The sequence below is a fragment of the Nerophis ophidion genome, linkage group LG19 (assembly GCF_033978795.1).
Source record: "Nerophis ophidion isolate RoL-2023_Sa linkage group LG19, RoL_Noph_v1.0, whole genome shotgun sequence".
In the NCBI taxonomy this organism is placed as follows: domain Eukaryota; kingdom Metazoa; phylum Chordata; class Actinopteri; order Syngnathiformes; family Syngnathidae; genus Nerophis; species Nerophis ophidion.
In genome coordinates, this window is record NC_084629.1 from 30,139,677 (window position 1) to 30,159,331 (window position 19,655).

General features: G+C 39.0%; 1 protein-coding gene across 1 annotated transcript in view; it reads right to left on the reverse strand.

The window, feature by feature from the left end:
- Positions 1-4,730: 4,730 nt before the first annotated feature.
- klf12b (Kruppel like factor 12b) overlaps positions 4,731-19,655 on the reverse strand; it is a 147,230-nt gene continuing 132,305 nt past the window's right edge. The window contains exons 5-6 of the mRNA XM_061879762.1: positions 13,593-13,750; positions 4,731-13,517 (exon numbers count right to left, since the gene is read on the reverse strand). Of these exons, the coding sequence (XP_061735746.1) occupies positions 13,336-13,517; positions 13,593-13,750 (340 nt within the window). The 3' untranslated portion in view covers positions 4,731-13,335. The remainder of the gene's footprint in view (positions 13,518-13,592; positions 13,751-19,655) is intronic.

Here is a 19,655-nt window from a genome sequence, read left to right on the forward strand (position 1 = left end):
GCAAATCCTTTTCAACTCATATTCAATTGAATGCACTACAAAGACAAGATATTTGATTTTCAAATTCAAAACTGTACTTTTTTTTGCAAATAATAATTAACTTAGAATTTCATGGCTGCAACACGTGCCAAAGTAGTTGGGAAAGGGCATGTTCACCACTGTGTTACATCAACTTTTCTTTTAACAACACTCTGTAAACATTTGGGAACTAAGGAAACTAATGTTTAAAGCTTTGAAAGTGGAATTCTTTCCCATTCTTGTTTTAAGTAGAGTTTCAGTTGTTCAACAATCCGGGGTCTCCGCTGTCGTATTTTACACTGTAAAGTGCGCCACACATTTTCAATGGGAGACAGGTCTGGACTGCTGGTGGGCCAGGAATGTACCCGCACTCTTTTTTTAAGAAGCCACGCTGTTGTAACATGTGCAGAATGTGGCTTGGCATTGGCTTGCTGAAATAAGCAGGGGCGTCCATGAAAAAGACGGCGCTTAGATGGCAGCATATGTTGTTCCCAAACCTGAATGTACCTTTCAGAATTAATGGTGCATTCACAGATGTGTAAATTACTCATACCTTGGGCACTAATGCACCCCCATACCATCACAGATGCTAGCTTTTGAACTTTGAGTTAAAAACAGTCTGGATGGTTCTCTTTCCCTTTGGTCCGGATGACACGATGTTGAATATTTCTAAAAAATAATGTGAAATGTGGACTCGTCAGACCACAGAACCCTTTTCCATTTTGCATCAGTCCATCTTAGATGATCTCGGCCCCAGAGAAGCCGGCGGCGTTTGTGGAAGTTGTTGATAAATGACTTTCACTTTGCATAGTAGAGCTTTAACTTGCACTTACAGATGTAGCAACGAACTGTATTTAGTGGCAGTGGTTTTCTGAAGTGTTACTGAGCCCATGTGGTGATATCCTTTAGAGATTGATGTTGCTTTTTGATACAGTGCCGCCTGAGGGATCGAAGGTCACGGTCATTCAATGTTGGTTTCCCGCCATGCCGCTTACGTGGAGTGATATCTCCAGATTCTCTGAACCTTTTGATAATATTATGGACCGTAGATGTTAAATTTCTTGCAATTGCACTTTGAGAAATGTTTTTCTTAAACTGTTTGACTATTTCCTCACACAGTTGTGGACAAAGGGGTGTATTTCGCCCCATCCTTTCTTGTGAAAGACTGAGCATTTTTTGGGAAGCTGTTTTTATACCCAATCATGGCACCCACCTGTTCCCAATTAGCCTGCACACCCGTGGGATGTTCCAAATAAGGGTTTGATGAGCATTCCTCAACTTAATCAGTATTTATTGCCACCTTTCCCAACTTCTTTGTCACGTGTTGCTGGCATCATATTCTAAAGTTAATGATTATTTGCAAAAAATTTTTTTATCAGTTTGAACTTCAAATATGTTGTCTTTGTAGCATATTCAACTGAATATGGGTTGAAAAGGATTTGCAAATCATTGTATTCCGTTTATATTTACATCTAACACAATTTCCCAACTCATATGGAAAAGGGTTTGTATTTTTTTTACCTAATGAGACACCCAGAATGTACATGAAAATAAATAATGTGGGATTTACAATATTAACTATGAACGATAAAACACTGAATACTGACAACATATGAACGTCACACCCACTCTCCGTCGACAAATTTTACAATCAAGCGAAATGCAACCAAAATACAACAAAACAGTGAAATATGAACGCGAAGGGTATAAATAAACCCACCTACAATCCGATATATCTGATATATCACTAAGCTTTAGAACTTTGTTGTGAAAATCTCCTTCCGCGTCTGTCCCTGACACCTGCATTTCAGACTGACACTCTGGAAACGCTATGTGGAAACGCTCCTCCACCCACACTGCTTGGTGCCTGCTGTGACTTTTATATTACCATAGTAACTAGAATATCATGCAAAAGCGCAGATTACAAACCATTGAAATCCCTATTTCATGATAATGATGTGTTGAGCAATACCAAAATACCAACCATCCATCCATTTTCTACCGCTTGTCCCTTTTTGGGGTCGCAGGGGGGTGCTGGAGCCTATCTCAGCTGCATTCATACCAGATGGCGGTGTACACCCTGGACAAGTTGCCACCTCATCACAGGGCCAACACAGATAGACAGACAACATTCACACTCACATTCACACACTAGGGACCATTTAGTGTTGCCAGAATACCGATACTGCCAATAAAGGATCTTGATGCTCTAATTTCAATTCTCAAAATACAAATATAGAGACAGTTCTGTTAATGTTCAAACTCAGCAGCATTTGTTTATCCTGTCACTTTTCTGAATGCAGGTTAACTTAACAGTTCTCCCGATTGGGGCTTCCATCGAAACAAACAAATCATCGCATTTTTCATGCTTTGATCAGATCTTCTAATTTGCCTGGAACACCGAGCAGAGAAATCGCTGATCAGCACAAAGTTGAATAAATCACAACAATCAATGAATCCAACATGTTACTCCTTTTATCGATAAACTACAATTCAGTGGAGCAAGGCACTTACCGCCCGATGGGAGCAGACTTTTCCCAGCAGGGAGCCAGCCACGCAAGAGGTGCTATTGAAGCAAACAGTGATTGCCAACCTGACACAGCTGCACACATCAACCCAATTGAGAATGGAGTTAGGTATGTACTTGCCTTCAATGACCACACCCAGAGGTTGGCGGAGTTTGACCGCCTGGTGAATACTCTCACTCTGATGGCTGGTCCACTGCCTGGTCTCACCTGTTCTGAGGTATTGTGATGCTCCACAAAACAGTTGCTCCTTTTACTTATTAGAACTCATGTATATCATAGGAAGTAACTAAATCATTGAGATCTTGTCTAAAATGAAACATGATTACCACATTTTCCATCCATCCGGGTAAATTTGTGCAGCAGAACCCTGGCGCCCTGGGGTGTAGTTCGTCATTCAGTCTGTTTATTTAGAATAGAATTGTCAAGACGGGGACATAGGTGTGGTTTGTTTCCCGTGGTGCAAAGCGGTTGGAACGGACATGGCGTGAAGGTAAGGACATCTTTTAATTAATAATTTAAAAAAAAGGTACAAATGAAAGGCACTCTCAGCGGAGGTTCAAAACTTGGCTTTGAAAACAAAAACTTGCCCTAAGGCGAAACTATGGTCATAAAACAAAAACTTGCACTGTGGCAAGAATAACGAAAAACTTACTTGGACCGAGAAAGAGCATGGATCGTCGGCATGGATAACATGGGTGTGTAGGAGGTGATAGAGGGTGATGTCGCCAGGCTGATTCCCTGGCAACTACAGGCTTAAATCATGCTGTGGTGATTAACAGGTGTATGAGTCCAAATGAACCAGGTGCGTGACATGACAGGTGAAAACAAATTGGTAGTCAAGGTGACAAAAGAAACAAGAGTGCCCAATGAGTCCAAAACCAAACAGAACGTGACGACAAAACATGAAAAGAATAGAATGGAATAGAATAGAATAGAATAGAATAAAATAGAATGGACTTTATTGTAATTATATTTGCCTAAAACGAGATTAAGGACTCCAATTTAAGGTGCGGTTGTGGGAACAAATATGGGCTCAAGAGCTAATAAAGGAAAAATCTAACAAATGAAATACACTACTATCCAATAAAAATAATAAGCAATCCTAGACAATATACAAAACATTATAGAAATACAAAATACTGTACAATATACAGAACAATACAAGAGTACCCGAAGTAATAAATAACAATCAGTGTCGGACGTATTGCACTCGAAAGGTAGTATTGCACAGTAGGGTATTAGGGTTAGATATTGTATAGGGGTGAATTATTATTATTATAAGTTAGAGTTCAACATGGTGACAGCTCTGGGAAAGAAGCTGTCTCTGAGGCTGTTTGTTCTGGCTCTGATGCACCTGTAGCGCCTGCCCGATAGTAGCAGGTCGAACAGGTGGAAGCCAGGGTGTGTGTGTTGACCTTGGTGATTCTTTTTGGCTTTGTTGAGGCAGCGGGAGTTATGTAAATCCTTCAGGGAGGGCAGGGGGCAGGTGATTATTTTTTGTGCAGACTTTATGGCCCTCTGAATCGCCTGTTTGTCTGCTTCAGTGCAGCTGGCGTACCACACTGTTATGCAGTACGTCAGCAGGCTCTCGACAGCCGAGCAATATAAGGTCACCATCAGATGTCTCTCCGGTCTGTTCTTCCTCAGCACCCTCTGGAAGTGGAGTCTCCGCTGGGCCTTCCGGATGACCGCAGTTGTATTTTGGACCAGGTCAGCAGATATGAGGGTGCCAATAGCAAATTGACTGGACATTAAAATGAGTCATCAGTATTCAAAAAATCAGCTTTTATTGTTAGCTATTTGGAGACCCTATATAAGAGTTGAATATAAATAAGATAATTGGTTTGCCATGTCATTTTATATCTATTGGGGATGATTGCCCAAATTCACTACTTTTTTATTTATTTTACCAGACACACTGGGTATATTTGCCCAAGTCTCGGTATCGCCAATGCCAGCCTGAATCTAACTCGGTGTTGGATCGGAAAGAACATCAGTGATATTGCACATTCCGACTTTTCTGAAGTGAACTGGGTGGGATTCCGAAGCGATCAATACAACCATATTACATTCATCTTGGCACGTATCGGTAACGGCCTTGTCATGTACATAAAAGTAATTAGATTAGTTGTTACGAGAAAAAGTAACGTTATTGCATAACGTTGTTAATAAACAGCACGATACTTTGCTGGTGTTACATAGAAAATGCAATTTTATTAACCTTCATGCCTCCATTCATATTAATATACATTTATATGTTTCAACTCATTTGAATTTCACAGCTCCATCCATATAAAAGAAAAGAAAATACAAATAACAAGACAAACCACTGACTGGATAGGCTACTTAAAACAAAGTGTAACACAAATAAAGGGCACCATGTTTTTTTTTTTTGTTGAAGATCTGAAAGAGAGAGGGAAAAAACAACAACAACAGTGTCGTTGTTTTTCTTTGAGCAGAAATCTCCCTTTTGAAGCGGACTTTGCTGAGCGATATCACATTTTTATTACGGAAAGATCACAAAAGATTTTGCCAGAAAAAAAAAAATGTATATTTACACTACACTCACTTTACGTAAATACAGGAACAACCATTTACGATACGAAATATCAGCAAAATGAAAAAAACATCGGCTTCACCGCTCGAAATTCTTCCGATCCAGGAAATCAAAAGACAGAAAGTGAAATAGTTAGAGAACCGATTTAGTAAAAAGGCATCAATCTTACATTAAGTTGGATTCCTCGATGAATCGCTAAAACGGATACGATGGTTTTGAAAGTTATTGCAATGTACAAAAAGGCGCAGTGAAAAACAGCGTGAAATGTTGCTGAACAATAAACGGCATCAAAATTCACCGTTGAAACATCTCGAGGTCCGACTTGCATATTGTTTGCCTGTGCTTTTTTTTTTTTTGTATTATTGTTGGTTTCTCACGTTGAAAAAAATGGGTCAAATCAAAATATGTGACATGAGGCACTATTCATCACCATCAAAATTATTATTTGTATTATTATTATTGTTATTGCATAACTTTGACCCTGGAAACCGTTTCAAAATTATGCTTTAAAAATGTGGAAAAAATATGTTTTGCCGAAAATACAATACACCCTGTCTGCAATTTGTCAAAAATGTCGGCGAATAAAATACGCCCGACTTTTGTTGATCAATACAATATCTCGGCTGGGAACGCCACCAGGAGATTGCAATTCATGTTTACAAAACTTTTTTGATTGTTATTTGGGATTTGATCGTGAGCTAACACGGACGAATGGAATGAAAACATTGACTCTACGTGATATTTGTTACGTTAACCTGTTCCACACTAATGTATTTCAATAATTCAACGATCGGAGTAAAGTCGGATTGTTCCGAAATCAAATGGCATGTTTTCGGGGAAAAATATGTAGTCACAATTTTATTTGAAAAAAAAAAAAATGCTGTAAAAATGTCCTTAACATACATAAGGAAAAATTTGTAACCGTACGAGAACAAATGAATTCTCGGAAAAACTTTGTATTTAGGGGCCTAATCTTACAAACACAGTATTTGTTAAAAAACAAAAAATAGCAGAAATGTGTATTTAAGAAGAAAAAAAATCATACACTATGAAAATCATATTGGAAAAAAAAATGTCATAATCACACCAGGTAAAAAAACATAATACAAGAAAAAACTGGGAAAAATGTCTATTACAGTACGTACGAATATTCTTGTATGATTATAAAGTGGATATATTGGTATTTTAACTAAAATACACTATATTGCCAAAAGTATTTGGGCACCCATTCCAAATTATAAGAATCAGGTGTCCTAATGACTTGGCCCAGCCCTAGGTTTATAAAATCAAGCACTTAGGCATGGAGACTGTTTCTACAAACATTTATGAAAGAACGGGCCGCTCTCAGTGATTTCCAGCATGGAACTGTCATAGTATGCCACCTGAGCAACAAATCCAGTCGTGAAATGTCCTCGCTCCTAAATATTGCAAAGTTAACTGTCTAGTTTATTACAAGAAAATGGAAGAGTTTGGGAACAACAGCAACTCAGCGACCAAGTGGTAGGCCACGTAAACTGAGGGGTCAGCGGATGCTGAAGCGCATAGTGCAAAGACTTTCTGCACAGTCAGTCGCTACAAAGCTCCAAACTTCATGCAACCTTCCAATTAGCCCACGTACAGTACGCAGAGAGCTTCATGGCGTGGGTTTTCAGGGCCGAGCAGCTGCATCTAAGCCATACATCCCCAAGTCCAATGCAAAGCGTGAGATGCAGTGGTGTAAAGCAAGTCGCTACTGGGCTCTAGAACAGAGGAGATGTGTTCTCTGGAGTGATGAATCACACTTTTCCATCTGGCAATCTGATGGACAAGTTTGGGTTTGGAGGTTGCCAGAAGAACAGTACATTTCGGACTGCATTGTGCCGAGTGTGAAATTTGGTGGAGGAGGAATTATGGTGTGGGTTTGTTTTCCAGGAGTTGGGCTTGGCCTCTTAGTTCCAGTGAAAGGAACTTTAAAAGCTCCAGGATACATTTGGTGGGAATAGTTTGGAACGGGCCCCTTCCTCTTCCAACATGACTGTGCATCAGTGCACAAAGCAAGGTCCATAAAGACATGGATGACAGAGTCTGCTGTGGATGAACTTGACTGGCCTGCACAGAGTCCTGACCTGAACCCGATGGAACACCTTTGAGATTAATTACAACAGACTGAGAGCCAGGCCTTCTCGACCAATGCGCTTTTGGAAGAATGGTTGAAAATTCCTATAAACACACTGCGCAACCTTGAGGACAGCCTTCCCAGAAGTATTGAAGCTGTAATAGCTGCAAAAGGTGGATTGACATCATATTGAACCCTATGGGTTAGGAATAGGATGACACTTCAAGTTTATATGTTAGTCAAGGCAGGTGGCCAAATACTTTTGGCAATATAGTGTATATTTATAATAGTCTAAATAGAGAATTTATAGAATTACAAAAATATAGTGACATAAGATGCAAGTCCAACAAAATGATTGTGATTTTTTTTTAAAAAGGGGGTAAAACAGTTACTTTTGTGAATAATATCAGAATTTTTTTTTTTTTTTTTGGAGAAAAATAAATATTACAAGGAAAAAAAAGTTGTATTATTGAAGGGAAATTGTTGACTTCGAAGAATAAAGTCATAATTTTTTTTATTTATTTTTTATAAATATAAACAAAATAAAAATATTAAAAACGAATTAATTAAAAATTCATAATCATATGAGACTAAATTGATAAAGACACGACTTTTCCGACCATTGTATTAACTTAGTGTGTTCATGCTTAACAACAAAATACAATGACATGGGACAGGTTAATGTAAAAATAAATTAAGACTAATCCTTTTGACAAATATATGAAACGAAAATGTTAAAAAAAACGACTAGAATGCATTGATGTCGAACCGGTTGAAATTCAACTATTCCGGTTGTAAAAAGAAATGAAAAGCGTCTTCAAATGTTGGTCTCTCCTGTAGAAACATGTTTCCTGCTCCTATAATCAAAAAGCCCTCTTTCGCCAACGTATATACAAGATGTTTGTTTGTAAAACTTCATCACATATATTACAACATTGCAGATTGTGAATTGTTTTTTACAGAAACACAAAAGTTATACAAGCAAGTGCCCCTCGATCATAAAATGTTATATATATATATTTATATATATTTATAAACTATACGGATCATAAAATATGATGATGATTATTCGTCTGATAAATTGACATCTTCAATAAAATCATTTAACAACAACAACAACAAAAAATCATACTAAATAATGACAAGGTGCTGTTGCTATAAACTGATAACACAATCGGCCTGTAATGATATGTGCACAAATTATATACAGTACATAAATAAGGATAACATATACATTTTACACATGGCGTGGGTTTACCTCCTGGACTGCGAGTAAGTATGCAGGGGGGAAGGGGGGGATTTATTATATATAACCTTTTAAGGGCGTGTAGCGTAAAAGGTGCTATTAAAAAAAGGTCACCGTTTTCTTTTACTGGCTTCAGTCCAATGAATGCATTTAGCAACGATATCTGATAATATTAACAACTGCTTTCATAGCTGGGGAAATAAAGTGTAGATACAGTATCGTAGCACACATTAGTGCAGTGGTTCTCAAATGGGGGTACGCCTAGTCCTGGGGGTACTTGAAGGTATGCCAAGGGGTACGTGAGATTTTTTTAAAATATTCTAAAAATAGCAACAGTTCAAAAATCCTTTATAAATATATTTATTGAATAATACTTCAACAAAATATGAATGTGAGTTCATAAACTGTGAAAAAGAAATGCAACAATGCAATATTCAGTGTTGACAGCTAGATTTTGTGGACATGTTCCATAAATATTGATGTTAAAGATTTCTTTTTTTGCGAAGAAATGTTTAGAAATAAGTTGATGAATCCAGATGGATCTCTATTACAATCCCCAAAGAGGGCACTTTAAGTTGATGATTACTTCTATCTGTAGAAATCTTTATTTATAATTGAATCACTTGTTTATTTTTGAACAATTTTTTAGTTATTTTTATATCTTTTTTTCCAAATAGTTCTAGAAAGACCACTACAAATGAGCAATATTTTGCACTGTTATACAATTCAATAAATCAGAAACTGATGACATAGTGCTGTATTTTATTTCTTTATCTCAAAGCAAAAATGTTTTGCTCTGATTAGGGGGTACTTGAATTAAAAAAATGTTCACAGGGGGTACATCACTGAAAAAAGGTTGAGAACCACTGCATTAGCGTACTGACGTGGGAAAGATTGTTCATCATATCTTTGTGGACAAAGAAAAATCGGGACTACCAAGATCATAACAGTGGAACCTCAAAATGAAATCAACCGTCCTAAAATTGTCAACACAGCAATATTTTTGTGAAAATACGCCTTAAATACGAAAGGCATTTCAGCATCAGGCATCAGCGAGTCACAGATTTTTATTTGACGCTAAGGGGGAAGTTCTGAACTTTATCGAAAATGCAAAAAAAAAAAATATTTGCAAAAAATGTATTTGATATAAAAAAAATTTAGGTCAACATGCAGTTAAGGGATGTCAAGATGATTACTAGAATGATCCACTTTGGTTAAATTCCTGACTGATATTAATACCGTTTAAAATTGTAAAATCTTAAACATCGCACTTGTGAAAAGTGCTGCTCATTTCCTGGAGAAAGAAGAAAACTTGGCTAAAATATTTCAGCATGTGTAAACTGTGAGTTCTTTTTGAGCACACTCAACAACACCCGGAGAATAATGATAACTGGATATGAAATGTTCCTCTTCATGCCGTTATTATTGATAATCCATCCATCCATCCATTTTCTACCGCTTGTCTCTTTCGTGGTCACGGGTAGCCTATCTCAGCTGCATTCGGGTGGAAGGCGGGGTAAGGCCTAGACAAGTCGCCACTTCATTAGAGGGCCAACACAGATAGACAGACAACATTCACACTCACATTCACACACTAGGGACCATTTAGTGTTGCCAATCAACCTATCCCCAGGTGCATGTTTTTGGAAGTGGGAGGAAGCCGGAGTACCCGGAGGGAACCCACGCTGTCACGGGGAGAACATGCAAACTCCACACAGAAAGATCCCGGGATTGAACTCAGGACGCTCGTATGGTGAGGCGCATGCACTAACCCTTGTTTCACCGGGCTGCTATTAAGTATTTTTTTTTGAATGATGCAAAATTTGAACAGAAAACTCAAGAGGTTCGGTAAACACGCGTGATAATTTTTGGGGGTTATTTAATTATTATTATTATTATTTCTTTTTAGGTTTCCACACATCCCTTGTTCCGGTCGCGAGCTTGCTGCTATACTGCTTCTTATCATACTGGAGACATTTTTTTGTCAATTACGGATGCTTAAATGTAACTTTAAACATTTATAGGCTACAATTGACACTCATACTTGCCAACCTTGAGACCTCTGAATTCCAGAGATTGGGGAGGTGTATATATTTTCAAGTATTTCTTATATAGATATATAAATAATCTGTTCATGAATGAGTATATCCATTTGGCCACCGTGTTTAATGGAGAAGTCTGATCTACAAAATTTGCAGGCTGCATACCCTTTCCCCTTCGAGCTGTCCTGGATGAATTGATTTTTTTTTTTACAAAAAAATTCATTTTGGAACTTGCAAGCATACTTCTTCTTCTTACTCGTCGTCGCCATGTCTCTTCTTCGTTCTTCTGCTTCGTCTTTGTTATGTTTTTTGGACATTACTACTTGCCGTAGTTTTGAAGCAATGTATGATGGGAATCCGGATGCTGCGTGTCAGTGTATTAACGTGCCGGCCTGGAATAAACACATGCTGAGAAATAGCTCCGTGCCTGCCTACTTTATGAGTTACACATAAACCTATGGAAAACACAGACATATATAATAGTCATGAATTGATTAACGTGGACCCCGACTTAAACAAGTAGAAAAACGTATTCGGGTGTCACCATTTAGTGGTCAATTGCATATTGAATATGTACTGTACTGTGCAATCTACTAATACAAGTCTCAATCAATCAATTAAAGTCTCCTTTTCAAGTGAGAGAGGACGCTAAAGGCAGTGCGTTTAAGGCACGCCCCCAATATTGTTGTCCGGGTGGAAATCGGGAGAAATTCGGGAGTATGGTACCCCTAGGAAATTTTCGGGAGGTGTCACTGAAATTCGGGAGTCTCCCGGGAAAATCGGGAGGGTTGGCAAGTATGTTGACACTAAAGCAGACTAATTCTGTTCCTACGAGCGAGAACTGTTTAGAGATACAAGCCTTAAGACAGGGGTCTCAGACACGCAAGACGTTATTTTGCTACCCCCACCTTAATATGAAAGTTTAATGTTAGTGCGGTCCGCAAGTTTTATATGAACGGCGCTTGACAGTGTTGTGTGCCAAGCTGAAGGAATCTACCAATCACGGTGTGGAATGTTGCTCTTGAGGGCCGAACATTGACGTCACTTGCGTGATGCAAGCAGAGAAACGTTTTGCCGCTTTTTCCACTAGACCCGCACGCGCTCTTCTTACCTCCCTGTGAGTCTCTTTCTTGCTCCCTACCCCGGCGAAGCTGTAAAAAGTCCATGCCGGGGAGACGAGCGGCCCGCTAGCTTCCAAAGCAGTCCGCCGAAGGACCGAGCGACAATACAAAACTGTGGTGCACTGGACCCCAGCGCTGAGCGAATCGGACGTGTAACATGTCAGTCGTGATGTTAGCCCGATGCTACCGTACCTGTAATATCCACGGCGAGCAACCCCCCCTGAGAAGATTTTTGTTCTTTGGGTCCAAAATGGCTCTTTCAACGTTCTGGGTTGCCTACCCCTGCATTAGTGGAAAAGTGGCAAATGAGTGAAAGCGACAGAGACGTTGCCATGGAGATGAGGGCGACACCTGTCCGTCAGTAATAACAGTCCCCGACAACCTGGACCAATTCAAACCATTATTTTTTTTTCATTAATTATTGTTTAATTCACATTACTTAATTCCCATTTTGTGCATTTATATTTTGATTTTATTTTGTTTTGAAAAGAAAAATAAAGACATTTAAAAATATATTTTTTAAGAAATCTTTTCTTGCGGCCCTGCATCCTGTGGCCCCCCGGTAAATTGAGTTTGAAACCTCTGCCTTAAGAGTTTCCACTGTAATTGATCAATACGTATTATTGCTATGATTACGACAAAGGACCAGTCCAAGGTTCGCACCCACTTTCTCATGCTGTTCTCAAACTTTTGACTTGGTGTCATACACGAGCATTCATGTTTTTTGAGGGGGCTTTTGGTAAGTTTCTGTGAGATTTTGTTTGTTTTTGTAGCGAACAGTGGCATATCTGACCCCCCGGGGGCCCACCACGTACTGTTTAGTGCCGCAAAAACAAAAGTACACCACAACCAAATGTATCAAAAAAATCCATACTTGACAAAGTGTGTTGGATGAAATGAGCAAAAAAACGAGCCGAGGGCGGAGCAAAATCTTGACATCAAGAAAGGACGCAAAGAGGGCGGAGCTCGGCGTTCAGAAAGTATTGCTCGTCTGTATTCACTTGTGTGCCGCCACCTTTGTAACACTGCAGCCAGCGTACAGTCTAGTGCTGCTGTGCAAAAAAAAAACAAAAAACAAAAAACGACTAAATTCCAAAACCTGGGCTGAGAGTAGAAGAAGAAGAAGAAGCAAAAGAGTCCTTAAGGTGCCTCTGTGGCGGTAAATATTCTCTTGATTGTTTTCAAAGTTCTCTGTTCACGAGGGTGAGCAATTTTCAAGAAAGAAACATGACCTGGTGAGATTGCACTTGATTTTTTTTTTTACGGATCTGATTGCTAATCACAGCACTAAAAAGGGTCCACCTTAAAAAAAAAGACTGAACCCACCTTCCTGCACAGATGGCTTGTTGCTGCTCCTGGGCCAGCACCAGCTGAAAGGGTGGTCGCCACTGTGGGCTGCTTCTGTCATCCAGTGGCGCCCTCTGCTGGCCAAGCGTCCAATCTGCTTGAAAAAGAGCCGGCGTGGAGAGAAAAAAACCCGGGGAGGTCTTTCACATTATTAAATGCTGTAAAAGCAGCCGGGGAAAAAAAATCAAAGCCAAACATTTACAAACAGTGCTGCTTCAGAACAATTAAAAGATCCTGATTGTTCTTCCAAGTCCAAATTGACCCTGTTTTGTGCTCTCTCTCTCGCTCGCTCTCTGGATGTGTGTTGGATGTGCTGCATCCAGGCCTGCTGAAAAACATTTCCCAGGGAGATCCCGCTCCCCCGGCAGCTGAATTGTGGGCTCACACCAGCATGTGTCGGCGTCGGTGCAGAGCCAAGTGGTCCGAGCGGGAGAAGCTGCGGTCACAGTCCGCACACTTGAAGGGCTTCACCCCGGTGTGCTTACGGTAATGTCGGGTCAGCTCGTCGGAGCGGGCGAACTTCCACGTGCAGCCGTCCCAGGTGCATTTGTAAGGCTTTTCTCCTGGAAAGTACACCCAACCGACAACACGATGCAAAATGAGTTGGATTCTGGATATTCCGGTTGGAAGCCACTCACCTGTGTGTGTCCTCCTATGTGCTTTTAAATGGGAGCTTTTGGTGTAAACCTTATTGCAGCCCTCAAAGTCGCATCTGTGGATTCGCCTCTTTTTCGAATCGGGCGACTCCGACCGCCGCGGGCGACGTATGCTGTCAATACTGAACGGTGACATGGAACTGGAAGACGAGAAGAGGAGAGGGGGAAACTATGAGTTACCAAAAGTTGCTTTACATGCATTATTGTATTTATTGTGTTTTGCTTACAATTGGGCAGGAACCTTCTAGGCTGACAGAGCTATGAAAGCCAAATATTTTAAAAAGTATTTCCGCGAGAGCCATATAATATTTTTTAACACTGTCAATCAATCAATCAATCAATCAATCAATGATTATTTATTCAGCCCTAAATCACAAGTGTCTCAAAGGGCTGCACAAGCCACAACGACGTCACACTGAAAATAACTAAAGTAAGACCAACATTTTTAAAGTCTCTTATTCTTTTTGGGGCGATATAGCTCAGTTAGTAGAGTGGCCGTGCCAGCAACTTGAGGGTTCCAGGTTTGATCCCCGCTTCCGCCATCCTCGTCACTGCCGTTGTGTCCTTGGGCAAGACACTTTACCCACCTGCTCCCAGTGTCACCTACAATGGTTTAACTGTAACTTAGATATTTGAGTCACTAGAGAAAAAGCGCTATATAAATATGATTCGCTTCACTTCACACTTTTTAATAACATTGTTATTCTGAAGTTAACAAATAACAAATAAAATACTTTTCACCATTAATGCAACTTCATGAAGAGGTGCGGTAGAATTGGATGGACGGATTAAAATGCATGAGAATGTTTTACATTTTGAACGTTATTTTTAACTCTGTGATTACCAGCAAAATTAGACATTACTTATCGTGTTAAGCAATGTCAGCTAATATTTATCCGAGAACCAGATGCAGTCATCAAAAGAGCCACATCCGGCTTGAGAGCCATAGGTTCCCTACCCCTGGATTAGTGCATCTGCCTCACAATAAAAAGGTCCTAAGTAGTCCTGGAAATCTGAAATCTGGGGTAACAATTACAAATCAATGTCAGCTAATATTTATCTGAGAACCAGATGCAGTCATCAAAAGACTCACATCTGGCTCGAGAGCCATAGGTTCCCTACCCCTGGATTAGTGCATCTGCCTAACAATACGAAGGTCCTAAGTAGTCCTGGAAATCTGAAATCTGGGGTAACAATTACAAATCAAGGTCAGCTAATATTTATCTGAGAACCAGATGCAGTCATCAAAAGAGCCACATCTGGCTCGAGAGCCATAGGTTCCCTACCCCTGGATTAGTGGATCTGCCTCACAATACGAAGGTCCTAAGTAGTACTGGAAATCTGAAAACTGGGGTAACAATTACAAATCAAACATCAACTCGACGTTCTCACTTCGAAAGAAAGCCATTAGAATTTTAAATTATGCGGATTATTATGACCATACCAATGCTCTGTTTATTAAATTAAATACTGGTTAGTGCATGTGCCTCACAATACGGAGGTCCTGAGTCATAGGTGGAACAAATCCTCAGTGCTGAACTCCTTAATATTTGCACCTGGCTCGCTGACAACAAGCTATCCATTCACTTAGGTAAAAAGGAATCCATCCTATTTGGGTCCCATATCAACCTTAAGAAAGTCAGTGACTTCACTATTAAAGTGGGTGACATTGTTATCACCAGGAAAGATGAGATCACCTATCTAGGTTCCATTCTAAAGGCCAATCTTTCCTGTGATAAAATGGCAACCAAGGTAATCAAAAAGGTCAACCAAAGAACAAGATCCCGCTACAGAATCTCCCCTCTGGTCAACAAAAGTACATTGAAGATTCTAGCGGGAACTCTCATTCAACCCTTTTTCGATTACGCTTGCACTTCCAAAACCCTCAAATTTAGACTCCAAACATCGCAGAACAAGCTAGTCCGGTTACTTTTAGACCTCCACCCCAGATCACACCTCACTCCAACCCACTTCTCCAAAGTGGGCTGGCTCAGGAAGGAGGACAGAGTAAAACAACTTGCACTGAGCCTAGTCTATAAAATCCGCTACACCTCCCTGATACCGAAGTACATGTCAAACTACTTCCTTAACGTAAATGACTGCCATAACCACAACACCAGAGGGAGCTCCACAAACCACGTTAAACCCAGATTCCGATCTAACAAAGGTCTTAACTCATTCTCTTTCTATGCCACATCAATGTGGAATGCACTCCCAACAGGTGTAAAAGTAAGTGCATCTCTATCCTCCTTCAAAACCGCTCTAAAACAACACCTCCAGGCAACGTCAACCCTTGACTAATACCCTCCTCAATTCACATCCCATCTCCCCGGATTGTGAATAACCTAATGTAAATAATCAAATGTATTTCTAATGCATATACTTGTTCTTATGCTATCTGAACTAGTTCTTATGCTATCTGAACTCACCATGTTCTCTGCTGGCTGTACATATCCTACTAAATAAGACCTGCACTGTTTCAATGTCCATTTCTCTGTTGACTCAATTGTTGATGACTGAAGTACTGATATCAACCAAAGCTCCTCATCCCACCCCCGGATTATAAATAATGTAAATAATTCAATGTTTGTACTATGATGATCAACTTTTGTGATGACTGTATTATGCTGATAGTGTATATTTGTACCATGAATTGACTAACGTGGACCCCGACTTAAACAAGTTGAAAAACTTAGTCGGGTGTTACCATTTAGTGGTCAATTGTACGGAATATGTACTGAACTGTGCAATCTACTAATAAAAGTTTCAATCAATTCATGGTAGAAGAAACACAACAGAATCAGAATCAGATCATAATCAGAAATAGTTTAATAAACCCCAAGGAGAAATTAAGATTTTCAGCACAATCCCATTTAAGATCAGACAAACATTACAGGGAGACAGAACTTGATCGCTGACGGGTCTGCAAACTTCCGGCGCCCTTTGCAAAAAAGGTGAGGAACAGGTAAACACTTGGGGGGGTTGGTGAGAAAAAAAATTCAGTCTGGGCCCCTGGACAGGGGGTCCAGACTGAGGCCAAGGAAAAAAAAACCCTCATGGCCATAGCACACATAAATATGTTTGTAAGAGGGAAACATCAAAGGACATTAAAAGAGCAGAGCTGATGCAACCAGCCACTTCTACACACAGCCACAAAAGTAAAACCACAACAACAACAAAAAAAACATATACACTGCTGTGGCCTCTGTAGTGTTCCACGCCATTGTCTGCTGGGGTGGGGGGAGCATGGCCAGAGAGAGGAGCAGACCCAACAAAGCAACCGATAGAACCGACTCCACCCTCGGCCGACAAACCAACTCTCGGCCGAGGATGGTATAATATATAATACATAATACATTTTTATTTGGTTATCATTATTTTTCAATGTTTTATTCATTATATTGTTAACCTTCTAAATTAAATAATTAATTGTGCAAGTTTAAGAAAAAAAAGTCTAAATAAAAAATAAAAAAATATAATGAAACATTTGTAGAACATTAGGAATAAAATGTTTAAAATTGACCCAATTCATCGATTTATATATTTTTTTTAATCAGGTAAAATGCTGACAAGAAAAAATATTCATAATCATAATTCTTGTCCTGTGTACTTTGTGAGCACGTGTAGTTTGAACAGTCTCTTAAACCGACTAATATTGGTGCTTTGTTTGATTTTTTTACTTAACCATTCCACAATTTAAATCCACTTAGTGATATACTGAAGGTTTTAAGTGTTTCATGGGCATACACATGTTTTTATATTAGATTATCCTCTAAGCTTATATTTCTCCTTAACTGTTAAACTAAATGAGTCAAATTTATATATAAAAAATTAAATATGCTGTGAGCAAATACAGTGGATAATTATATAGTGAATAATAAAATTAACTAAAAAAATAAATAAATGTGGTTACTTAAAAATATTCTAAAAATATAGAAATTATATATAAGACATAAATAGCTAGGAATATTGCATAAATAAATATAGGCAAATATGCTAAGAACAAATATCCATATTACAGTAAACTAACACCTTAAACTAACAAAAAAAAAATGCTGTGAGCAAATACAGCGGATAATTATATAGTGAATAATAAAAAATTAAAAAAAAAATACAATTCATTTGGTTACCTAAAAATATTCCAAAAATATAGAAATTAAACTTAAGAAATAAATAGCTAGGAATATTGTATAAATAAATATAGGCAACTATGATAAGAAAAAATATCCATTTTACAGTAAACTAACAAAAAAAAAATATTTAATATGCTGTGAGCAAATACAGTGGATAATTACATAGTGAATAATAAAATACATTTTTAAAAATTACAATTCATTTGGTTACCAAACAATATTCCATCCGTCCATCCATTCATCCATTTTCTACCGCTTATTCCCTTTTGGGGTCGCGGGGGGCACGGGCGAAAGGTGGGGTACACCCTGGACAAGTCGCCACCTCAAATACAGCGGATAATTACATAATGAATAATAAATTACATTTTAAAAAATTACAATTCATTTGGTTACCAAACAATATTCCATAAATATATAAATTAAATGTAAGACAGAAATAGCTTGGAATATTGCACAAATAAATATAGGCAAACATCCATATTACAGTAAACAAACAAATTAAAATTTGGAGGAAAAAATAAAACACTATTAGATATCAAATAAACATGCTTAAAATATTCAGTGAAAATATGTTAACAAAAATACATTTTACAGTGAATTTAATACAGTAATCAAATACTTTAAAAAGAAACGCTGTGAAAAAAATATTACAATACCAAAAACAACAATGAATAATTTTTTAATAATGTTTTAAAAAAATGATGATATGCTTGACGATGATCAATCAGAAGCTTTATCCTGCTGCTGTATATGTAATGTGGAATGATGCCAGCAGAGGGCAGTATAACCTCACTCCGTCACAACAGTCTGAAGCGATATGTGGTCTGCTCCTCTCACTGCTCTCATGCTGTCATCCATCAACATGTGGTGAGTCTTTGGGGTTTGTTCAGCGCGGTCCGACGACGGCGTTCATTCCGTCATCGATAAAACGTCGGAGTGGCATTTCCTTCACCAATAAGCGTTCAATACCACTTCTGATGATGTCGTTTGTCAAACTCGATCACGGCTAATTGGCAGAGGTCACGCCGCGAGCGCTCACACATGCTTTTATATACATACGTCGATGCAGATGTCGTGACCTTTGCACTGAAAGGCCACACAGGAAGTGACAAAAAGAAGAAGAAGAAGAATGTTGTCGTAGGTGCGATGAGAAGAGGAACAGGGTTGGGCTGCCAGACAGTCCCGGTAGTGAACTGTCTCCACCACAGACTCACTTCCTGTCTCTCGTCCGTCTCTTTTCTTTTTTTTTTTTTACCACCACACTCTTTTTTTTTCTCTAAATCATAAACCATGTGTTGCATGCAGAAACGTATCCTGCATTTTCTCACGCGTGAGAAAAATCGGTCGCTAAAAGGCTTTTAAAGTTGCCCCTTTTTGTGGCGTCAGGAAGTCAAACCAAAGATAGTGGGCTTCACTACACATCTCCGCCAACTTTCCTTCGCTCAGCTACAGACGTTAAGACCTGCAAGTTCCGTTGTTTTGTTTTTCTTCGGCGAATATGCTAAGCGAGCATGATGTCGCTAGCTCCCATGCCAATCGCTATGATAGTGTCTCCTTTACTACTCCTTAGCGTCGCCTTGTTGCAAGCGATATGTGCCGTCTTTTAAGTTGGAAAGGTGGATAAAGTACACAGTATTGCAAACACAGCTCATTAGCATTAACCTCTTAACCCCCAAGTTGTTTGTTTACATACAGTCATTTAAAGGGGAACATTATCACAATTTCAGAAGGGTTAAAACCAATAAAAAGTTCCCAGTGGCTTATTTAATTTTTTGAAATTTTTTTCAAAATCCCAGAATATCCCTTAAAAAAAGCTTTAAAGTGCCTGATTTTCGCTATCTGTGAAGCCATCGTCCATTTTCCTGTGACGTCATCCAGTGATGCCAATACGGATAGCACGGCAAGATATAGC